The 24,075-nt window shown below is 44.1% G+C and overlaps 3 protein-coding genes across 17 annotated transcripts in view; 2 read left to right on the forward strand and 1 right to left on the reverse strand.

The window, feature by feature from the left end:
- The window catches only part of LOC128895427 (uncharacterized protein CG43867), a 90,412-nt gene extending 70,497 nt beyond the window's left edge, over positions 1-19,915 (forward strand). For 6 of the 12 annotated variants that reach the window (XM_054157990.1, XM_054157994.1, XM_054157991.1 and 3 more), the window contains 19 exons: positions 4,969-5,031; positions 10,744-10,911; positions 11,330-11,515; positions 11,702-11,904; positions 12,636-12,867; positions 13,167-13,341; positions 13,433-13,669; positions 13,754-14,045; positions 14,132-14,405; positions 14,479-14,868; positions 15,000-15,218; positions 16,938-17,230; positions 17,370-17,703; positions 17,772-18,011; positions 18,095-18,235; positions 18,334-18,459; positions 18,555-18,764; positions 18,849-18,984; positions 19,056-19,915. In XM_054157990.1, the coding sequence (XP_054013965.1) occupies positions 4,969-5,031; positions 10,744-10,911; positions 11,330-11,515; positions 11,702-11,904; positions 12,636-12,867; positions 13,167-13,341; positions 13,433-13,669; positions 13,754-14,045; positions 14,132-14,405; positions 14,479-14,868; positions 15,000-15,218; positions 16,938-17,230; positions 17,370-17,703; positions 17,772-18,011; positions 18,095-18,235; positions 18,334-18,459; positions 18,555-18,764; positions 18,849-18,984; positions 19,056-19,120 (3,984 nt within the window). In that variant the 3' untranslated portion in view covers positions 19,121-19,915. Of the gene's footprint in view, positions 1-4,968; positions 5,032-6,026; positions 6,339-8,581; positions 8,997-9,679; positions 10,110-10,743; positions 10,912-11,329; positions 11,516-11,701; positions 11,905-12,635; positions 12,868-13,166; positions 13,342-13,432; positions 13,670-13,753; positions 14,046-14,131; positions 14,406-14,478; positions 14,869-14,999; positions 15,219-16,937; positions 17,231-17,369; positions 17,704-17,771; positions 18,012-18,094; positions 18,236-18,333; positions 18,460-18,554; positions 18,765-18,848; positions 18,985-19,055 lie in introns of those variants that run through there. The other 6 variants (XM_054157996.1, XM_054157995.1, XM_054157997.1 and 3 more) reach the window with 6 other exon arrangements.
- Positions 11,896-24,075, forward strand: part of LOC128895432 (protein argonaute-1) — a 16,513-nt gene continuing 4,333 nt past the window's right edge. For 2 of the 4 annotated variants that reach the window (XM_054158016.1, XM_054158018.1), the window contains exons 1-3: positions 23,212-23,486; positions 23,595-23,690; positions 23,812-23,940. In XM_054158016.1, coding sequence (XP_054013991.1) covers positions 23,474-23,486; positions 23,595-23,690; positions 23,812-23,940 — 238 coding nt within the window. In that variant the 5' untranslated portion in view covers positions 23,212-23,473. Of the gene's footprint in view, positions 11,901-23,210; positions 23,487-23,594; positions 23,691-23,811; positions 23,941-24,075 lie in introns of those variants that run through there. The other 2 variants (XM_054158017.1, XM_054158019.1) reach the window with 2 other exon arrangements.
- On the reverse strand, positions 21,245-22,482 carry LOC128895445 (N-alpha-acetyltransferase 20). The gene is made up of 6 exons (XM_054158044.1): positions 22,300-22,482; positions 22,177-22,201; positions 21,985-22,075; positions 21,751-21,880; positions 21,535-21,671; positions 21,245-21,468 (listed from the first exon to the last, which is right to left on the reverse strand). Exons 1-6 carry the CDS (start codon positions 22,350-22,352, stop codon positions 21,383-21,385), a joined length of 522 nt encoding a protein of 173 aa, XP_054014019.1. The 5' UTR covers positions 22,353-22,482; the 3' UTR covers positions 21,245-21,382.

The raw sequence follows: 24,075 nt of genomic DNA on the forward strand, positions 1-24,075 counted from the left end.
GTTAAAATGGAGGTCAACGACGACTAGCCGCCGCGACACCGTAAGGCGACACCGAGGGCGTCGTAATTTTCTTGCTCTCCGATTTCATTCCCCAGAGAGTGAACCAGGTTGCTGTACCCTTTTCCGCTCGAAATAATTAATATACAAGGCACGGGAGAGCGATTCGAAGGCGGTGGGATTTCGGTCCGAGCATCCGCTAGCACACGAAGAGAACCCTCTCCGAGGAATCGACGAAAACCATGAAGTGCTAATGTGCCTCCCGTAAAGACCTGCCGACCCGACTCACCAACCTGTTCATAAAAAATGAACGTGGTCTTCAGCAGCGTTTCCAGGATTCCTGCACGCGAGCCCTTTCGGTATCCGCGAGTTTTCGGGTAAAAACGCGAAGGAAGGTGTCGAGTTATTTTTTTTGAAAAGAAAGGGATAATCGGTTCGGCGCATTGGTTTTCCAAGGGAACGGAATCAGTCGTACAGGAGCGCGTATCGAGCCTAGTATTTTTCCGCCCCTCCCCCTCCCCCCCCCCCGGGGGGTTTATTTTCGCTCACGCGACAGGCTCGAAGTTGCCATAAATTCAGCGACGCAAAGAGAAACGAAACTCAAGAAGGCACGAGATGCTTTATGTTTCGCATCACGCGACCGACCGATAACATTAACGAACCAATCCCTGCCGTCCCGTGGTTTCTCGGACGGTTTTCCACCCTTCTGAACGTCAAGGCTGAAAGTTATCGTTCCGTTGGTCCCTTCAGCCCTCTTTTCCCTCGTTCCTCCAGGCCCCCAGGTTCGCGAGTTCCCTCTTTTTCTCCACGGAATGCGTTCATCGCCCTTTCATTCTTTTCTTTGGCCCACTTTTGTGTTTCGCGTGGCTGTCGACGGTGTTCATTAGACACGCTACCGATTTTTTATGACACGCTGCGGACGATAAGGATACAATACATACGTCTTTATCGTCGACCTGTAATTATCGCGCCCCTCTCGCCATGCTTTTCAAGGGGTTACACGTGTGAAGGACGAGAGGGAAGTGGACGATTTCTATTGTTTCGCGCGAAACGATTAACCGACAGTGCTAATCGAGAAAGTCTTTTTCATGAAACCAATAATTTCAACAAACACGATCAAGGAGAAAAACACGAATTTTACGTTATCTCGAAACAAAACAGATCCTTTAATCATCCTCGCGTGCGCCACAGCCCCTACAGGCCGTGCGTTCGATCACAGGGACAATGCCATGGAATTTACGACGTCGCGATTAACCTTTTGTGTAGCTCGGTCTTTGTGGCGTTTCTCTTGTGGGGGTAACAGAAACGAATTCGTTTCTCGGCGAATTGTTTGTTCATCGTTTACGACGGACGGTGATTCGTAAATGTCTCGGACTAGAAAATCTACTTTTCTGATTTACACCCTCCAAAGGTACAAAGGAACATCTTGACCTCTTGAATCATATTAATTTATTCAGTTAATTCAGTTGACGTGATCACGGATGCAACTTGATACGAGTTACGCTGCAAAAGGTTAAAATAATAGAATTATCAACACCCGCAACGACTCCGAGGTCTACGTATATCGGCTCGGCCTATCGCGAGCTCGAGAGCGATTCGACTTGAATTCCTCCAACAGCTCGGCACTCGACTTCGAAAGCCTCCTAGCACAGGTGTTTTCATTTTCCAGCCGTGTCGACTCTTTTCCCGCTTTAATCCCTCCCGACCTCTCTCTGTTTCACCCTCTCTTCTCGCTACCTGTTCACTTTCATCGAAAATACACAGGAGCGAAGTGCACGGCTCCGTTCCACAACGAACACATTCCATTTTAACCGCGTAACGGTTCGATAACGATCGGATTTTGCATCGGGAGCACCACGGCTCGTACACGATACTTATTTCCGCTTTTCGTTGAAACATTTCCCTGCACGCGAGCACGAGACACGCTTTTTTTCTTCTCTAGTCGACACTTCCGAGTTGAACAAACATTTTGTACATACGTACACGGACGACGAATCTCGTCTAATATTTACTCTGTTCCTCGGCAATGCACAATATACTCCGCGTTCCAAGGATTTATCGACAGGGCGTTCCGCATTGCCGTTAGAAAATCTCAAAAATCAAACTTATTTTCGCGATTCTCTGTATCCCCTTTAACGCAGGCTGGTGCCGCGAAGCGTCATTCGCGACAGGCTAAATTAGCTAAGAGTGCCTTTGATGTCTCAGCTGCTTGGTCGTTCGTCGAAAGATACGCGAGAGGCAGCCGTCTCTGTTCGTCGGTTAGCTATTCATGGTGTCGACGGTATTCGCGGACGAAGGGTCCTTCTCCTGGCCAAGAAGACGTCTGCTGGCTCCTGTGAGCGAGGAGCGAGCTACGATTTTCATAAACCTTTATTGCCCAGGGCCGCTGTCACCGTAGCCGAATCGCGAACCAAAGAAAAGCTTAAGCGCTGACGACAGTTTGAGAGATCCTCCCGACGACTTCTCCCCGGTATCCCGTTTGCGAGAAATGTACTCTCCTCGTCGAGACGTCCTTTCTTTTCGGCTCGTACCGCGACTTGAACGCCGCAGGAAATCCGCGCCTACCCCGTTTCGAAGAACGTTTCTACGTTTTCCGTCGGCCCCTCCTCCCGCTCTCATCGCTCCTCCAGGGTTCTTTTCATACGTTCTTCCATTTTTCCCCTCGTTTCTTCGCTCCCTCTCAACGCCAGATGCCACTAACTGCACCCTCCGCTGATGAGATCCTCTCAACCTGTGCCTGTTCAGCTCCTTCCACCCAGCCACAGGCTTCCTTCTACTTAGGCGTCTTCGGGAGCCTCGATCCAGTCACGTGGATCCTCGAGTTTCCGTGATTTTCGATAGGTGTATTCGATAGGTGGAAGAGCAGACGAATCGAGACGTCGAGCGTGTCGATCCAAAGTCACGACGCGTAGCTCGAGCGCGTGTCGAGTCCCAAAACGATCGTCAATCCGTCGCCAAGATCCCCATTTTCCGCGCGTGTGACCCATTCGCGAGAATGCTGGGTAATTCTGTTCGAGTGAACGTCCCGATACGCGACACCGCAGCCGTGATTTAAGTCTCCACGGAATTAGCACGGTAGCCCATTAAACCGGACAGAGAGTCGTTGGCGCGGCCTCTCTCGTGGACTCTTTCCAGAGTATCCAGCGGAGAGTGCCGGCTTAAAAGTATTCCGTGGTTGACCCCTGGGATAGTATGAATTGCTCTTAAAGCCGAGCCTCGACCCGTATATTAACCTCCGTTTTAATTAATCACCCGCTGGATGAGCGCCGACACCCGTGCACGCGCGCGAAACGGGGCTGCGAAACTTGACGAATTCGCCGCCCCGTTATTGCCCCACGGTCCCTGAAATTCCGTCGTTCGAACCCTACGCAAATTTATTCCACGCTGAAACTGTTTACGCAATAAGGGCGCCCGATCGAATAACCGCGAGTATTTATCGCGCTGGAAACGCACTTGTAAACACTCGTCGATTCTTGTAATGAAATTCCGTCGAATCTTCGACATGGTTCGATATATTTACGAGTCCATTCTTGATTATGTTTATGCGACAAGGGCTAGGGTGTAGATCAAGTAACGAGAATATTTATCGCGCCAGGTACCATTAACGAGAGAACGATTCATCGCTTGCAGTAATTGACACGGTGAAAGGCGGCAACTACTGTCCGTCGTTTGGTCCCAGAGGTTTCCAATCGCGGGTGTAACTATTTGTACACGTTAATAGCAATTTGCGGAAGAGGCGCGCGTCCAGACTGTCGCACCGTGGTCAGTTTTAACAATCTAGGCGAGGGATGAGAACGTCCGCGGCCATTTGCCATATCTCGGGGTACAGTCTCTTTTCATATTTTGTCAATTTTGTATCTAATTTGTTTACAACGTATACCGGGTAACGGTAACGGAGAGAAACGTTAATTTAAAAGTATATTAATACCGCTAACACTATCCTGTAGAACGGGAGTATTTATCGCGTCTGGACCGTTAACAAGAGAAGGATTTATCGCTCGCAGTAATTGACACGGTGAAAGGCGGCAACTACTGTCTGTCGTTCGACCCGGAGGATTCCAATTGCGGGTGTAACGCGCGGCTATTTGTGCACGTTTAATAGCAATTTGCGGAAGGTGCACGTGTCCTGGCTGCCAAACGCTTCCTATGACAATTTTAACCTGATACTTTTGGATATTGGAACTTACCATCGATTTAAATTCCGTGTCGGAAATTGTAATTATAAATTAAAATTCGAAACGTTAAATTTAAATGCAGATGGAAACCGATGGAATTTTCAGTTCATTTCCTTGATCCACCGATGCTTTCGTATCAGAAGACCGAGTCATTCTCGATCGTCCTCCTCGAATTAATGCCTTCCTCGTCCCTGTGGGTGAAATTCTCGTCGTTCCAGGAGCTGACTCGAGGAAATACAGACGCGTCGGTCCACGACTCGTGCGTATCAATCTTTGGCGGATCAAGCAGGCTTCGTGGAGCCGCTCAAATCCATTAAACTCTCGTCGAGAACGAGAGGTACGCGTCTGCTATGAACTTAACCGTGTTTGATGAAACTTTTCCTCCTCGAAGGAAAATTTGATGACGCGAAAGTAGCCTGACCTGACCTCCCATCCGTCTCTCTCGAGAATGCCTCGCGATACGGCGCCGGCTGACGCTGGATTATGAATATTTCAGTTTTGCGAAACACCGTGGCCGGGTGTGTTCACTGGCACCTGACCGCCATTCCGATGGACGTCCGCTGTTTATTGTTTGCGAACAATGCCAGTGCCGGTGTAATCTTACGGCGATGTCTCTGTTTTGCTTCGATGAGGCTAACTTTGGGTGGAGAACTGCTCCGATCATGACGAAATTTTCTTTCGATTTTTGGATGTATAGGAAATGTTAATGTTAATATTATTCGTCGAATGAAAACTAGCGTGTCTCGAGTCGTTATTCGCAGTCGTTTGGTAATCGATCATTGCTTTCTGTTTTCAGCTCTCTGAGCTCGAGCAGCGGGTCTTGGAAGCGGAGGGCCGAGCCGACGAGGCGGAGGACAAGGTGAGAATAAATTACGATATCGAATTTCGCAATCGAACTCCTGCACCGTGTTTCGTAAGAAACGTAAGAATATTCCACCTGTAATCAAACACCATTCTTTGTATCGTTTGCTCGTTATTTTCTTTGTCTTCTCTTTTTTACAGCTTTCCGAAATATGTTTAAAATAGAAATTTACACCTGATTACATACCCGTATCGAAACCAAGAATAAGTCCGACGATCGGTACCAATCACCTCCACGATCGATACAGGGTTGCATGTCCCCTAATTCTCTTTGCCGTGTCTTTCCACGTCGGTAAAAATAAAGCGCAAGGGGTTCCTGTAAAATATCGATACTGCGTTACCGACCACGAGAAGTCGCCGTCACACGGTACAACTAGGGAAATCGTGAACCATTTCCAGCGAGGCGTGTCTATTGATTTTCTGTCTCGACTCGCTCCGTCAGTCTTTTACCGACGGTTGCCATGTCTCTTACCAACCGTGGGCAATCTCGTTTTGAATTTTGGCGCAATTGCGTGCACGGTGTTCCCGATAGAAGATCGACCAAAGCTAGGCATCGATTTGAATGCCAATTCTGAGAACACAGTCATTCTTATTGTCTTTCAACAATTGAAAGGAATTGCTTGGAAAAGAACATTCTGTTCTCGGCAGTGCCCCCAGAATTTTAACAACGAGAGTACAGTCACTCTCATTGTCCTTAAAAAGTTGAAAGGAATCGAAATTGCAATGCTTATCCAAAGGACGTGGCTCGCATCCGGAAGCTTCGGCTATGAAACTTTAGAAATTTCAGGAGCAGAGTGTGCAAGTGGAACCAACTTCCAGCGCCAGCGTGATAGAGGACAACCCTAACGCGAAACGAGCTTTTGGGGTGACTTACCCTCGTGGTAAAGAGCCAACCATGACTCCAGTCGGTAGCCCGCGTCGGTGTCAGGGCGCATGTTGCGTCTCATTGATTTTCGTGCGCGAGAAAGACGGGGCCACGAGGATGGGAGAAAGACGGGCCTGCCGGAGGAACTTCGGAGGAGAGAACGACTAGCCACCTGGAGGAAGGGTGAGAGGATCGACAATATGGCCGAGCGACCGGCCGGTGAGACCGTCGTTTTGTTATGATCTCGAAAATCGGTCGAGAAGTCGTCGTGGGTTCGTGAACCACGCGCGTCCGCGTCTGGATCGACGACGACAAATCGACGCCCGCGACCTGGCGTCGTACTCGATCCTCGTGGCCTCGATTGTCTTCGACGCGCCGTCGACAAGTTGCACCACCGTGTCTTGAGAATTATGGATCCAGGCAGGTGACATCGATGAAAGGTAACCAGCTCCTTGGAAACCACCTTAATCGCCTTCTATGATTAAATCTCTGACGTTTACTGTTATTCTGTGCGAATCAGTTTTTCAAAGAACTTTATTTACTTGGTTGTTTGTCACACGACGAGAGGAGAAGGAACCTTTATGTCCTGTGCTTTACGAAAACATCCCCATGGGTTGGCTTCTTTGACCTAAAACTTGATCCTCCTATTCCTCGAATTCGAGGAGCACAGGTGTCTTTCGAGCTTTCCGTTGTGTCTTTGTTGTCTATTGTCTCCTATTGTATCCTCGCTCGAGTCGCAAATTGTTCGTCTGAACTCGATTCGATCACGTTGATTCCTCTTGCGGCGAACCGATCTCGCATGTTGAGATGCGCACCCCCGGAAAAAAGAAGACTGGTGAACGATTTACCAGACACAGCCCGACTTAACGACTCGCTTTGACGGGACTTGTCGCGTATAGAATTGGCATGAGGCCAATTTATGAGTAATCCTCGTTTCCCGTGAGCACCCGCGCAATAAACAAAATAAAGGTACCGCGGCAGACGTACGGCGGCGACTTTCTTGCTCCCCCCCAGGCACGCAGGCTTCTTTAAATATTTCAAAGCGGTCGTAGCGCGTTAGACTCGTTTCGATGTTGCTCTTTCTCGTCTTCCCTCGCGATTCTCGCAGAAACTTCCTTTCAACGTCGATAAACGGTCCAATTATCGGTTCATTTTTTGACAATGGAACATGCGCGTTACGCCTCCTTATTTTTTTAACAAAAGAAAGTAGTTGTAACGCTATCTGGCATGAGCCATATTTTCACAAACTATTTCGAAATACTTGATACGCGCGTGTATACATATGTATGCATATATATTTGTATATATATATATTTAAACTAAACTCATCGCAGAACTTAGTCACTGGGAAGTGACAAATGGTTTTGCAGAATCGGTATGATTATTTCAGAGAAATGACGAGGAAAACATGCGCTTCCGTCGTGCTGCCTTTGGGGCGATAAAGTTTCACTCGTAAAAGCGAAAATATAAGGTATACGTGCCCGGATTAGCGGTCCCTTATCGTTGATTCGTGCCAGAGATGGATAGAATTTTATTGAAATAATATAGGACGAGTGATGCAGGTTTTGAAATTTTTAAAACGAATTAAACTTTTTCTAGAACTGTAACCCGTAACCGGTAGTCCTTCCTGAGTCACCGATAACCGATTCGAGTGGTTTGCATAGTAAAAAATAAGCTGTCGGATAAGCTGAAAAGGCTAGATAAATTGGAAAAATGATAGATAACTAAAAATGTTACTTTCCCCTGGTTCATGAATCAGCAGCATTGATCCAGTTGAGAGTATCGACGCGTCGCGTCGTGTTCGAGGGATTAATAGATACTCGGATCGAGGCTTCGACGAATAGAAAATGAGCAATAATTTCCATAGAAGATCTGGCACGATCTAATCTCGAACCGACAACTTGGATCGCATAAATGCCCTCGATAGCGAGGCCGTGCAATTATGTTGATCCCTTCAGTCAACGGTTGCGTTTCTCACGCCATTCGTGGGTCGTTGATCCATTTAAACGCAGCCTCGCGGTCGTCTGTTTTTTCCTGAGGCTCTTTCCCCCCGAAGATCGCGGTTGAATGGATGTTTCTGCATGTACGTGCACATTAACGGGCTTCGTTTTGGCGGGAAGCCAGCGCCTTTCGACGTTGTATCCGAGAATCGAATCGGCGCACGTGCGCGACCGCGTACTGCTTAAAAAAAAGTAACAGACAGGAGCGTTTTCCACAGATGAGCCGTAGAAAAAAAAAAAAAAAGCAGCATTAAATTCCAGTCGAAGGTGTCGATATTTTCGATAAAATCTTGAGAGAGTCGCGCGCCTTTTCTGAAAGATCAGCGCGGATAAGATTCAATTATTCTTGCTTGGCTATTTCTGGTTTCGCAGCAGTTTTGCTTTCAAGCCTGCGCTTCGTGAGACACGAGACGAATCGATAAATCTTAAGATACCTACGGTTCAAAAGTCGCCAGATGCGTTTTCAATCGAACGACGAACTTGCCGTTCGGTTTGTTGTTTTCGAATTAAACAGCTTTAACCTTTTCGCTGGTGAATTCGATTACAGTTGCATAGCTACCCTCCTCTGTTTCAATGAACGCATCAGTTTCGTATCGAAAGCATGTACAGTTCCAGTATACGCGTAGCCTCAAGGGGTTAAATCGGACAATGGAAATTTAGATAACGACTCTACGGACACAAAGGGTCATGTAGAGGTCTGAAACAGAGTATCGGAGAAGCTGCGTCGGGGGTAGCAACCGCTCTGTCGGACGAGGAGACTCGGGGTGGCGTGTGTGCACAAGTTCGCAGGACCTCAACGAATTCTGCCATTGGCCACGAGCCAACGTGACTCATCGCCTCTAGGAAAGACCGACGGAGAGTTTACGTGCATCGGTTTCGTTCAGTTCGGTTCGATCTCCGGCATCGTGCGCACACCGCCCTTCTTCCATCCCTTCTGGTGTCTCCACCCTTTGGAAACAAGGGAAATCCTGGCTCTGGGAGTGTCCTCGTTGAACCGCGGTCGCAGGAGAGCCCTCGAGAGGACCCACCAAGGCGAAGGGCCTAAAGAGATCCTCGGAGCGAACACTCGTCGCGTTATCATGGCCTCTCGTAACCTTGGTAAGCCTCGAGTTGCCACGATGACACACTGCACCCGAAACGGTTCATCGAGAGAGGAAAAATAAACCGTGGATGGGAGGTTTGCCTTGCTTTGGCGGACCAAGGATTCTTTTCTTGTTGGCGATCTAGGAGAATTCTTGTTCGCGGGGCAGTGGCACGTGGCAGATTGGGTGTAGTGGAGTTTAGTATTGCCTTTGAAGTAACTATAACGCTTCGTTTGGGCTGTGACAAAGTTTGGGCTAGGAAACTTTGGCTATCGCGATAGCTATTTTTAGAAGAGTAACACGAAGTGATGACGAGGGGTTTGTTGGTGAGAGATTTGTGGCACAATAGGACCTCTGGCTAATGGCTAGTGGGCACCTGATTACGAAGTGATTACCTTTTGTCTACATCTTCAAAGTCTGATTTAATCTTTTCCACGATACTTATCAATTATACAAAATAATTCCTCCTCGGAAGTTGTTACTTGTCAATAATTCATTACTTTCTCACGTATCGCTCGATATTTTCCATACAACCCCTAAATGTATGAACAAAACTCCAAAACCGTGCGGGTTAAAAAAACGTCTCGTACCTGCTTCTACAAATTCAGATACGATTAGGGTGACAGAGGGTTAAGCGTCCCGAGGAAGAGCGCGGTCGATCCTGGTGGCGCGTGGGAAAGGACGACAGTGAACGTGAAAACGAACAGGATAACGGGTGATCGATATGACTCGCGGGGAGAGCACATGCACCACGATGGTTGTCGGGAGGAAAACACTCGGCCAAGAGGATTTCCCCGCTGGCGTATTGATTTTCTCGATACAGCTCTCCCCTTTTGGCAGTGGACGCTCGGCGTTCAGGCGCTTACGTATGTACTCGTATCCGTGATATCGATTTTTGACAGCTGCTACGAAACGACAACCGCCACCATCGTGTCAGAAAAGGGGTGCACGAGGTCTGCACGCAACGTTGAACCTCTGTCTGTCCCCCTTTGTCGCGTAGCGGGGGCCCCCTGCACGCTTTTTCGCTGTTTACTCGAGGATCCCACGGCTGGAGCCACGCGTCTGCCATGCTTCTCAAAACGCGCCGAAAGCGACGAAAAACGTGACCCCGAGTCCGTTGAAACTCCTGGTATGTACGTGTTGCTTCAACATTCACACTTCGCTCCATGTCCTCGGAAGCGAGTCCGTTATAGAAAACTTTCTCTGGCAAAAGTCTGTCATCGGTTTTCAAGTTTTGGGGGACGAAATCGTTCTAACGGAAATGAAGTAACTGTGCGGAAAAGATGGTTCGCGATGGCCAAGGAAACTACAGACTTGAGCTAAACCTACACCTGTTGTTCCTACGATCGTCATATTTTTATTCGTTTAACGAGTGGCCGCCCTTTTCTGCATACAGTGTAAAAGATCCCGGGCGAACAATGCCTACCAAGTGATTCCTGAACGTTTGAAAAAGGATGACAATCCTCCCCCCCCCCTCCCCCCCAGAAAGGATCCACTGTTCGGTCTCATACACTCGGATATTCCATGAATTATCGATAAGTTTGCATTGGCCTCCACGTTGACCTATATAAAGCGAACAAATCAGTTAATGTTTGAAAAGAACGGAGGTTCTGCGTGCTCGGGAATCCCTTGGCGATCCATCGTCACAGGCCACCCTGAGCCATCTTAGAAATTCGGTGCAGTATGGTTGATGGAGGCAACAATTTCCGTTGCTCGAACAGTTGTTATTCTGTATTATAACGCAGGTGTTTGATGTCTCGCAGGTACGGATGATGGAGGAGCGGCTAGTGAAGGGTGAATACTGCTTGAGCACATCCGGCGTTGGTTCTCCACCGCACTCCCTGCCGTCTACCTCTGGTACGCAGAATGACAAGATCGAGGACGTTCACTGTGCCTGCATCTCGAAGCTAGAGACTCAGGTCGAGGAACAGGTGAGAAATCCTTGGACTCATCAAATGTTAGCACCCGTCATTCGAGTAGTTTCTCGACTTTATATCTTCGATGAAACATTTTGTATACACGTGTATCATTCGCCTTTGAGAGGAATAGCTTTCGAATAGTGTCGTCCTATAGCATGAATCGGTTGAACTGTATCTTCCAGAAATATTGAAAGGTACCACAGTGGATATTTTGTATCGAAGAGCTAGTAATCGTATCGCATGACACGGAAGGTGTTTCTTTGAAACTTTGAATGGAAGAAACCAGCTCCGTTCAAATTTATAGATTCGTTTCGTTTATTTGCAATGATTCAATTTAAGTAGTTACAGTTTACGATAAAGTGCGATAAAGCGCTTCCAGCGGATCAGCTGTCGAGATAACCAACTCACGACCGATATCGGTTGCTTGCAGAGACAGTTACGCCTCCAAGACGCGAGGCAGGTCGAGGCGAAAGCCGCGAGGATAAAGGAATGGGTTACCAATAAGTTGAGGGAATTGGAGCAACAGAATCAGCACCTGCGGGAACAGAATAACAAGTGCAACCAGCAATTGGAACTTCTGAGGAATCACATAACAAATATCGGCCTGAAACCACCTGTGAGTTCCAGCGAACGCATTTGTCCGACAGCTGACGCTTTCATTCTTGAAACGCAGACAGTTAGATGCAGATAGATGCACTCAGTTAGTTGTTCACAAAGTGGTCATCTTTTTTGACGATATCCTACCCTTAGATTTATCTATCCATGTTCTTTTCACGTTCAACTTGACAATCCTGTACTACAGGCACCAACAAGAGCGTCGTTGTCCTTGGAAGTGAATCCCACGCTACGCAGGCGATCAGAGAGCCTCGAGGGAACACCGCAGGCGGTGCCAGAGAGCGTGCAGAGCGCTACAGCGGAACCTCAAGCAGGCATCAAACACCGTAGACACCTGTCCGCTTGCGGGACTATACAGCGAGGAATTGCGGCCACCAACATGGACTCGAGGTAGAATACTGTAAGGAGCTACAAAGAATGCCCCCGAATCCTGTTTGCCGCTCGCAAATTAGTCATCGTAGTAACTTCTTTCGATAGTTGTCGTCGTTATATCTGAATTCCAATCAGGGGCATTCTTTCCAGCTCTCCAGTATACTTGAGCGAAACGTTCTGTGAGCTTCGCGCGCGCCCATTCGCTTCTGCAATCGCTTCCGCGCTTCTGCCAACATTAACAGCCTCTAAAACGTCATGCAAATGTATATTTCGATTCTCCTTGGGAGGTCTCACGACGTGATAGCGGCGCCCGACTCTCGAAACTGTGGTACCCTGTCGCGTCCGGAGACTTCCTGCGGAGATATGTCAACCCGTGTACTTTTATCTATTGCTTCTTAATCTCGAGCATGATGCTTATAGTCGGGTCAGAACTGGTGGGCCAAAGGCACGATTATCGAAAAAAGCTTGACTAAAGAGTCCGGCCTGAGAAAGTCCTGTTGTAATTTCAAGTAGAATAACAGAGTGGCATCTAACGTGACCATTTAAGATAAGAGTAACTAGCCTTGACAATCCAGGTGATGATCTTGATCCGATTGTAGATCCTTCTGTCTTCTTTTAACTTGTTTCCTTCGTTCTCGCTGACGCTAGCGATTAACACGAAGCTCTCGCTAATTACGTACCGATCTAAATGCGTCTGCTGGATGAAATTAGTTCCGTGCTTTATGCTTGCCGTTCGTTTTCTGCTCTAGCCTGCTGTCCGAGGAGCTGGCCGCGGCGGTGGAGAATCTGGTGATGCTGCCCAACATACCTGGCGTCTCGGAGGCCAGTAGAGATAGTGGCAGCTCCGAGGCTATTCACGACTACGCCGAGATATACACGCCAAGCAGGGAAGGTTTGAATTGGACTCAGAGCGCGCAGGGTCCTCGACCTCCTACTCCGCCTCTTCACCGATTTCCCAGTTGGGAAGCCAAGATATATCAGGTAGAAAATAATAAACTATAACTCTTAGAAGTCTCCCTAAAGTTGACAGTACAAACCCCTATACCTAATAATTCCTGTAAGAAAGAATAATCAAATAGTCGACTCTTACGTGGTTACGTAGGGTAGCATTTCGTTGCGTCGAGGGTCGGCAGAATGCATAGTCATGCTCTCGCCGCTCGTTGAACAAGTTTGCAAAGTGTAGAATGAACGAGCCGCGTAATGAGGCATGCGTGGCGTGCATGCTCGCCAAGTTGTTGCAATTTGTAATCAAACAAACGCGACGCTCGTTGATTCCATAGGTTGCTGATGGCGGGCTTGGCATCGGTCCACCGACGAACGAGGAATCCGCGCCATCCACGATGACCAACACGACCAGCTCGTCGAAACATTCCCAGGCAACAGGACACAACTTGACTGCGCACAATTCCCAAGGCTATTGCGATATTTCGGTTCCAGTTTACGCAACGGTCAAGGGTAGGTTGTAAATCTATACCAGGCTATACCTGGATCACTTATCTTCGCACCTATTTAGGACTCCGATCCTAACGATTCTTTTGCATTTTAGGACGAGCCAGTCAAATTAGGTCCATGCCATTCGGTGACAGTTCCGACGATAGCTCGGACGGCGAAGAGCACCCGAATCAAACCGAGACCAACACGAGAATCACCAACAGCTCATCGGATAATACGGACTCTTCCCTTGGCAGTGGAAGTAGCCCGTCGAAAAGCGTAAAAACCACCAGCAGCCTTAGTCCTGCCAAGAACAGCTCTAGCGGTTCTCCTAGCAAGAGCGTAAAACGTGGTAAGCATTCCGCCAACTGTGCACCAAGCACTTGTAATTATATCAAAAGAATACAAGTTGAAGAATTTATTTTCGCTTGTACAGATACCTCTCTGGAGTCTGGCTTATCGGAGGATTACGCGATACCACCCGACGCGCTCAGTTCAACCTCTCTCGAGTCCAGCATGCCAAGTCTGCTGATGCGCGTCTCAGGCGAGAGCCCCAAGAGACAAGAGTCTCTGGAGAAGACTGGTCATCTGGCGAAACTCGGGGGTAAGCTGAAAACTTGGCGGAAGAGATGGTTCGTCCTGAAGAACGGGGTGCTCACATATTGGAAAAGTCAGAACGACGTCAATAGAAAACCTCAGGGTCAAATAGTGTTGGACGAAGTGTGCAGGTACGCTTCGGACCATATCCAATTTTTTTTATCATTTTAATCCAAGTCCTGTAGACGAATAAAAGAGTATCGTAATTCCTCAACAGGATAAATAGGGCGGAGGGTGCTGCTACGTTTGAGATAGCCACTGGCAAGAAGACGTATTACCTGACGGCGGATTGCATTGCAACAATGGAGGATTGGATAAGGGTGCTGCAGAATGTACAAAGGCGGAACGCGACCAAGCTTCTACTCAGTAAGGAGGACAACAAGCCGACGATACAGGGATGGTTGACGAAGGTGAAGAACGGGCACGCCAAGAAATGCTGGTGCGTCCTCATTGGAAAAATGTTCCTTTACTTTAAGTGCCCTAACGATACGGTGAGTAATCGTCGGCTCGATCCATCGCTACAAAGAAAGAAACGTTATAAAACTTGTATTGGCGTCCTTTCAGAATCCTATTGGACAAATAAACATGAGAGACGCGAGAGTGGAAGAGGTTGAACACGTATCCGATAGCGATAGCGAGGAGAGAGACGCCGAATGCCCTCACGAAAGAACGATCGGCATCTTTCCTACCCATCAGGGTCCTACGTACTTGCTGATGCCTCACAAACAGGACAAAGATAACTGGCTGTATCATTTGACGGTGGTTTCGGGAGGCGGGCCTAGCGCGGGAACTCAATACGAGCAACTGGTGCAAAGATTAATGGAAACTGACGGTGATCCTAGTTGCGTCCTCTGGAGACACCCGTTGCTGCTCCATACGAAAGAGAACATCACTAGTCCACTAACCAGCTTGACATCCGAAGCCTTGCAGTGCGAGGCTATCAAGCTATTCAAGGTTTCGATACATGATTTTTCTCTTTATCCAAGCTTGTTGAAAAGTTTGAAACGATTGTCTTTATTTTTGTGTCTTTATCGATCATTCGTGACGTTTGAATATGAAAAGAAACAACATTATTATTTGCACAGGCTTGCCAGTTGTTCATGTCGGTAGCCGTGGAGCAAGCAGGCATAGACTATCATGTGGTACTAGCACAAAATGCGTTGCAACAATGCTTAGACCAGCCTGAACTACAGTCTGAATTCATCTGTGCTCTGGTAAAGCAGACAAGTCGTCACACACAACACCGTTTGGGCGTACAGGTAAAAAAGGCCGCCAGACTTGTGTCGCTGGGTACTGCGCGCGTTGTAAGTCCTGCTTATTGTTTAACAAACACTCTGAACCCTGTACCATTATCACAGTTGACATTCGATTCGCGACTTTGGCTAATGCGTTGGTCTTCATACACAGGAGAACCTCGATTATCTGCACTAATAGACTATTAATAGACTGCTAATAGACTACTAATAGACTATTTGATAAATTATGTAACAATTGTAATCGTCGTGTTCGATGGTATCGCGTTCATTACCTTCGTATTCAAGAAATGGTACATTGGGTATGCTTAGTCAAGTATTATAAAATAATCTCGTCGAAGTAGAACGGTGAACTGTTTGGTTGTCTGTCCCTTTATTTTCTTTTTTCAATGAGACTAACTGATTAATACAAACGCTGTCGTTCGTTTACTACGAACAATAATACTTGACGAAGTTCTTTAACAAGAAAATGATTTTTTAGTTTTAACATTCATTCACAATTCATTTTCATTTGCTGCTTTATATGTGCGCTCTTCCTAGGCTACTCTGAATCGCATGCGTTCTTCTTTGTTTTTCTCGGTTTTTCTTTTCTAGACGTCGTCGTGTTAAGTTCGTTTTCGTTTACATTTTTGTTTCGTTTAAGTTTTATTGCGTACAATTAATATTTATACATGATACCCGATCACCTTACCCCAAATGAGACCCCATCATGTGAGCCGAACATATTTCGACAATTCATAATTCACTTCATTGTCGAATCAAGAAACCATTCTCATCTTCATTCATCGATCACTCATCGATGCATCGAGATCGCGTACTTTCTTTGATCAATTTTTAATATTAAATAGCGTAGCGTTTCGCGATACCTTGTCAAAATACGTTCTGCGGCACACACACTTGCAGAATGGTATGTTGGTGTACATAAGAAACCACACACAGAAAAACATCTTTTTATAGATTGGTTTTTTGTTTCTGTTTCCGTACCGTTTTTTTGCTGAATAGCTCATTACGATATTCTCTGTTTGAATGCTGCTTAGAGAACTCTTAGTCTTTGATCACAACCGGTGTCATAGACGGTTACTTAAGGAAATGAAAAGCTAGAATCCTTACAGATTCGAACGTCCGTCGTAGAATGTAATTCACGAGACTCGAAACACAAGCTGCATAATAATCCAATAATAATTGGATACATGCGACTTCGCAAATCAAAAAATAAAAGTAAAAGAGAGATAAAAAGAAAAGTATGTCTCGTTCATTCGAGCAAACCAAAAGTGCTTTCGAACTGTAAGGTAGACTCACGTAGCCTTAAACAAAAAAAAAGGGAAAAAAAAGATAAACAAAAGCGCTTCTCTCATCCACATTGTTCTTAATTCATTCAGATTGTTGACGGTCCATGCGTTTTTATGTGATTAATACACATAGAGAGTTGATGCGTTTAATGGTCCGATTTCGATTGCTTACATACTAACAGACGTATGACGTAACAATTCACAAGTGTCCCATGACCGAGGACATGAGAATTTTATTTTCCATCCTAAAAGAGTATTCCTTTCAACTTAAATTGGACTCTACGACCTCTAGAGGTTCATGGTTTATTACTACACGTTTGTTTTTGTACTTGAAATAGATTTACAAAGAAAAAAAAACAAATAACTAAGATACGATGACAATCGAATACGAGGAGAGTGGAGCGCGATTTATTTAAAGAAAGTAGTAGACTAGGTCTGGTTCAGTCCAGGGATATAGTAGTATGCCAGCATACCATTGCAGCAGCTCCTCCTCTGCGCCACGCAATCGCTGTTCACCTGCGATACGCAAAGTCCCGCGGCAAATGGCAGCGGTGAAAATGCGGACGCACAATCGACGGCCTCCACTTCTCACAGTCCTCCGCTCACGCAGGGCCACTCGACGTCTACGATTCTGGACTGCAAAACTAATCCCGCCCAGTACGTTCTTATCCAGGGATGGCAGCTACTCGCTCTCGCTGTTTCACTCTTCCTACCCAGGAATAATCGGCTACTTTGGTACCTGAAGTTACACTTGCAAAGAAACGCGGACACCAAGTGAGTGCTTTTAACGTCCCTCGAAAAAGACTATTATATACTTAACCAATGTAACGATCTCTGTCGACCCTAATTAAATATGAATTAAATATAAACATAAAATATCGACAATTAGTAATCCGCAGAATGTTCATTCTAGAACGGAATGTGGCAAGTACGCAGCTTATTGCGAACGAGCTTTAGAGAGGACACTGCAAAACGGTGGAAGAGAAGTGAAACCTTCGAGAATGGAAGTCCTGTCGATACTGATGAAAAATCCTTATCATCATTCCCTACCGCACGCGATACCGGTTCATTTTTTAAACGGCACATACCAGGTTGTGAGCTTCGATGGCAGTACCACGATAGAAGAGTTTTTGAACACTTTGAATCAGGAGATCGGCTGTCGGGACGTCCATCAGTCCGGTTTCACGTTATTCAGCGACGACCCAATTGAAAAGGATCTCGAACACTTTATCGACCTTCAAGCTAAGGTTTGCATACTTGGAAGTTCTACGAGTGAATACTTTAAATGACACTCATTCAATTCTTCTCGTTTCAGCTATGCGATATAATCTCAAAATGGGAAACAGCGTTGAGGGAGAAAGGTTCAGGAAAATTCGAGAATACCAGGGTGATACAATTAACGTACAAATCGCGATGTTACTGGCGGCAGGCGGCTAAAATGGAAACCGATAGGGAGAGACTTCTTCTTTGTTATCAAGTGAATCAACAGGTCGTGCATGGCAAGTTCCCCGTGAATCGCGAGCTTGCGTTTGAACTCGCATCTTTAATGGCACAGGTTCGTCTCGAATATTCTTAATAAATACTTACTAAATAAATAGCTATTTAATCATTCTTTAAATCTACGTATAATCCATGCAGATCGATTTCGGAGAATATAATAACGATAAGGCACGGGGAAGTGGGCCAGGAAGCAATCCGCACCACTTAGTACTTCAGGCCCTGGATAAATTTTATCCTATACGATACAGAACAAACATCACTGCCGAACAATTAAGGCAAGTATAAAGAAAAACTTAATTATCGAAGGTGTGAAGATTAATTCAAATATGACGCCGCATCAGAAAGTACGAATAAAAGAACGTTTTTGTTGTAGGGAGCTACAAGAGAGACTACAAGAAAAATGGATCGCTTTGAAAGGTCGCAGTGTACTAGACTGTGTTCGCATATATCTAACTTGCACCAGGAAGTGGCCTTTCTTCGGAGCGACACTTTATCAAGCGAAAGTAAATATAACGGAAGATTCTTACGGATAGAAGCAATTCGTCTACGATTTCAATGACGATAAGAAAAAATAGCATAAAAATATTCTGTTCCACAGTTGAAGCAAGTCGAACCGACGACCGTGTGGATAGCCGTCTCCGAGGACAGTGTAACGTTACTGGAGCTGCAGACGATGGCGGTGGTGTGCCGTTACAATTACGCGAATATAGTTACATTTGGAGGATGTTTAGATGATTTTATGCTGGTCGCTTGTCCTGACGAAGGAGCCGCGGAACAGAAGCTTTTATTTGCACTTTCGAAACCTAAGGTATGCAGATACTCTCACTCATTAAAAGGTAGCCGAATGAGAGTTAAGCTTTACAGCCATTGACATGTTTTTATACTCCTGCAGATTTTGGAGATAACGCTACTGATCGCCGATTATATGAATGCCTTGGGACACGCTTTACCTGGTACTCCACAAATGAACACGTTGACCCGTAATGGATCCCATCGATCCATCAAATCCACTTTAAGACCCACAACTGGTTTGTAAATATTCATACTTTTGTAATAAATCCAATAAATAATAGCTAAGCAAACATAATTAACCCATCAGGTTCGAGCTGTCTTCCAACACAACCGGATATTTTGAAGTCGACGCCAGACCACCAAAGACCTTAAAAACTCTGCCCAATAGAATTCGGAGGAGAGGAAGCAGAGGAATATTACTCTTGGTTCGTGAAAAGTCTGATCCTGCCAAGGCACTAACTTTATACTCGAAGCTACTACAGCCTGTATTATAACGATTCGCGCGACAAAAAAAAAAAAGATGAGGAAACACTGGTCGAGTGTGTGCTGTAGTTAATCTTTTAGTTGCGTTTTGTGTAAATTAGAAACGATGCTTACGAACGACGTATTTATGTAAATATACCTGACAACATATGCAGAACACATACACACACACATTCTGTGGTCCACGTTACGCGATTCAAACGTGGGTGACTGACAAAAAAAAAAAACCCAATCTAAACGATCCGTAAACACTGCCTAAAAGTAAATTAGTATGTCTGAATTAACATCGAATAGTTACGTTGGAAAGCTAAGGCATCGTGCTGAAGACTTTTTGCTACCGTATTTATATACCAAATTCAAAACGTTTAGCCGTAAGGTAAACTGCTACGTGAAAGTGGTGTATCACATACTATGTACATAATTAATCGGAGTTACTGGATGTTTAGAAGTCTAGCGAGTGATGCAGCGATACTTTAGTCTTCGATATGAGAGTACGCCAAGAAAAGATTCTTACTTCTTGCCAAATCGACCCGCAATTCACGTTCGATGGGTTGCAACGGAACATATTGCAGCTGCAAAATGAGAACGCACGTGATCGTTATTTACAGTGGAGTCTTTTATGTAAACTAATTTGAGATTAAGAGTGTTCGGATAAAAGAATTTTCACATAGAACAACTGGTCAGCACTCAATTTTATTTAATACTTAAGAAAACATGGAGTATAATGGATACAATTTGATTACAGATAATTTCATATATAAAGTAAAAGATAAAAAAGAAATAATATTGATATAACTGAATGTTTACATAACGAAGGTTCTACTGTACTTGAAAATAATACACGATTTTTTTTTAGCGAATTTTTGTACGTATTGTGTCGTAGATTCGAGGTACAGATTCCGATAATTATTTTTTGTCCGTGCAACAATCTACGTTTCGATTTCGAGTGTATTATACGCGATTAATTCTTTCTTCGTCGATCCGCTACACTTTACACATTTGATCTTTTCTTAATATCAATTATTGGAAGAGATCGATGATGGACAGCGAGTACATACAGTATTGAACGTAGGTCTCATCAAAGCTCAATCGTTAAGGGGAACTCTTCATACGGAAAAAAAAAACGACGAACGGAACTTACATAATTGTCACATGTTATTTTGATAACAGCTAGTCTCATATTTTATATTTATTTAACGTCTAAGCGAATAAGTTCGTTTTATATAAGGACACGACCAAATAGATGTAATGGGAACGCATTTTTCTTTGACAATTAGTATCGTTCCTGTGTAATGTATGTGTAACAACACTTTTGTACTAATTAAACGGTGAATCCCGTCACTATAGAAGTTTTGTACGCGCTTGACGTGTCCTACGTAACTAGCAAATGTCTTCCTTCTCTTTAGTAACCAGAAATAAATAGATTAATGAAAAAAAAGAAAAAAAAAACAAGTTGAGAGTAGGGCTTTCGTGCAATATGTACAAGACTTCTATAATTTTGTAATTCCTGGGATAGGCTGAGAATGACTGTGCCTCTCTGAGCAGAATAGACAAAGTAACTCTATGCACGGCTTCGTTTAGCGCATTGAAGATTTTATATAAAAAAAATGAAACGATCGAACCTCAGATTACTGGGAGCAGTACAAAGATATCCAAGAACGACATTTTGTCTTTAATTTTTATAATACGCAATCAAATGCTACTATTCAAGGTGCTTCGTCACCTTTGTATCATGATGCAGTAAAGTCACTGATTCTGTAAATATCACGTTAGGCTTAAGTTTCTAGTTTGTAGTAGAGAGAGAAAACAAGGGCAGCTGATAAAATGAAACAACGGTCATTGGAATTTCCTATGACTGTTGAGGCTGTCTGCGATTATTCTACTGAGCCTACCACATTACATTTCTATTTATTATTTATTCGCATAAAATGACGCATAAAAGGCACGAGCGAGCGGTGTATGGCAGAAAGCATTGTACTATTGTACAGAAAAAAGAAATAAACTGCTCGGATCTGCACTTTAAGAGATTATTTATTCACTTTAGATGTCAAGCAAATTTCACCACAATAAGAATAATAATTATTTCGATTATACTTGGGAGAGTGTCATTCATTTAACATGGCTTCCTTAAAAATATCTTTGTACATATATTTAATCTACTTCTTCTGGTCTCACAGGATGAGTTAAAGGTATCACCGATTTTTTCTTTACATCCCTCGATAATGCTTTCCTCATATCTGAAGTAAACATACAATATAATTAACTGTGAAGTTTAATCAATCGATAAATAAAGAAGTATTTACCAAAGGCATCTTCGTCTGGATCTCCATTATAGTATTCTAAAACAGTCCTGTATACAATATATCCCAACTGTTGATACATTTTGATTGCAACTTTATTACTGACTCTTACAAAGAGGTCTACAAAATAAGCTTGCTTTCTGTAGCAACATAAAGTATTCTTACATTAAATATTTACAATATTCTGTAATTCTGAAACTCTATTATCGCTCAACTTACTTTTCTGAAACCTCTTCCAAAGATTTTATCAACATTGCAGCTAAGCCTATTCTTCTATAATGAGGAGAAACTGTGAGGGCTGTTATGTGACCATGCCAATTTTCTCCATGGCCTTCTGCCTTTCCCATAACTTTGATATTTATCAAATAAATCAAACATCTAAGTCTTGCACTTGTTCTTAAAGCATGCAGTGTACGATACGTGAAATCCCATCATGGGAAAAGCGAAACTTACTGTACCCCATAATTTCACCGCTAGGCGACTCAGCTACCTGAAAATATTCTGGCCAATGCGCCAAATAATGTGTGTAAAAGGAAAGTCCATACTACGGAGCAGAAGAATCTTAAGGAAAAAACCATTTGAAAGTGACTATACAGCGTCAATATTAATTATTTGTATTAAATAACAAATCCGTTGAAAGGATACTGTTTCCGTAAGTGGATCCAAATTGCTATAAAATAAGTAAAATTGTTAAGATATTAAATAAATTAACGTCTCTTAGGTTATAATCACTAACGTTCTTTGACATGTATATGCTTTTAAACTTACACGTTGTTGAATTTGAACAAATCATTGCATGTAAAAGGCCTGAGAGTTGTCATGTTAAACAAATTTTGAAGAATTACGCAAACAAATATAGAATTAGCGCAATCTCGCAAAGACAGTATTAAAGTTTAACCTTAAATTTTAATGCTCATGGGGGCCGCCATATTTATTTAAGTACTGCCGCGCCGGTCATGGAACAAGAAATCGCCATCTAGCGCCGGCGACCGAACTAATTTTCCACATGTGTTCATATTCTTTACTTTTTTCTGCATATTCATATAATTGTACATCGTAATTATCATAATTCAACATCTAATTGTTGATTTGTACACTAATAATAAGTTTTTTAAATAAATAAAAAACCGAAAAATGTGGCGCCATCTCTCAACGCACTGCCCAAGTTGGTCGTGAAATAATTTCAACATTATGCCGCTAGATGGCAATGCAAAAATAAATATATTCGATACTTGAATGCTCTTCTACTTTTCTCTGCATATAAATGTAATTTTACATCGTAATTATCATAATTCAACATCTAATTGTTGGTTTGTATACTAATAATTGGCTGATATCAAGTTTTGTAAATAAATAACCGATCGATGTGGCGTCGTCTCTCGGCAAATCGCCCAAGTTCATCGTGAAAATAGTTCCCACTGTTTCTCTATATTCTCTTTTGAACATTTTTGAAAGAAGGAGATGAGACAAACATATCGCCAAACTTCACATTTATTCGAAACCTAGGGTTTCGCCCATTTCTGGACGTTGGACACGTCCCGAATTTCAATTGGTAGAATAATCTAGTGACCCGCATTCTACCCCTTGAAAGATAGGATGCATCCAATACCAGGTGTAAATATATATCGATCCATTGCGTATGTACACCACTTGAATTTTCAATTATAAGATTGGTGAGACTGAAATCAGTTAGTTATAATTTGTACGGTAACATACGGTAACGGCCACAGTTTTGAGCAGTTTCAAGGTTTAGAGAAGAAGGTGACTAATTGCAAGTGGAGAGAGCGATGCAATATCAGTTATAAATCAAACGTACACAGAAGAAACTTTTATTTATAATTTAACAGACGATCTTTCAAAGGAAATAAAAATTGGAATTTCTGGATCTTTATACAAAGTTTGATAGTTTATATTTTGGTGTGACGGTTAACAACGTAGCAAGATGACGAGGAAAGGTACACGAATGGTTTGATCTACATAATAGTATAAATCCCAGGCGAAACAAATAAATTTAACAAATTCTTTAATAATAAATATAAAATATACTTGTTTTTGGCGCATAGAAAAGGCAAAACGAACAAGTACAGGAAATACGAGAGCGTCTAGTTCACAACAGCAACCCAGTGGTGCACAACAACAACAAAGGCAGCCATCTGCTGGTATCTAATTGCTTTCGTTTAGACAATAATATTAATGTCAAAGCAAACAGATAATCTAAGCGATTTGTTAGTTTAATAATAATAATAATAATTCCAAAACTAACTTATCTTTATTAACAAGGTGTCCAAACTTGCCCAAGCCAGCACAAAAAAGAACCTGCGCAAGGACAGCAACAACAGCAGCGTGGTAGTGCCCAACTTAGGCCAGGGCAACCACAACAGCAGCCTGGTACTTCACAACAGCAGTCTGGTATTGCACAACATGGACCAGGGCAACCACAGCAGCCTGGTACTTCACAACAGCAGTCTGGTACTGCACAACATGGACCAGGGCAACCACAGCAACCTCCTGCTGGCTCATGGCAGCAGAAAGCACCATTTGGAC

The sequence above is a fragment of the Hylaeus anthracinus genome, unplaced genomic scaffold (genome assembly GCF_026225885.1).
Source record: "Hylaeus anthracinus isolate JK02 unplaced genomic scaffold, UHH_iyHylAnth1.0_haploid 5, whole genome shotgun sequence".
Taxonomy (NCBI): Eukaryota; Metazoa; Arthropoda; class Insecta; order Hymenoptera; family Colletidae; genus Hylaeus; species Hylaeus anthracinus.

Coding starts and splice junctions, on each gene's coding strand:
- LOC128895445 (XM_054158044.1), bottom strand. CDS start 22,352: ATGACAACTCTCAGGCCTTTTACATGCAATGATTTGTTCAAATTCAAC. Junction 22,202..22,299: donor TTGTTCAAATTCAACAACGT/GTAAGTTTAAAA, acceptor CTTATTTTATAG/CAATTTGGATCCACTTACGG. Junction 22,076..22,176: donor TGGATCCACTTACGGAAACA/GTATCCTTTCAA, acceptor TCTGCTCCGTAG/TATGGACTTTCCTTTTACAC.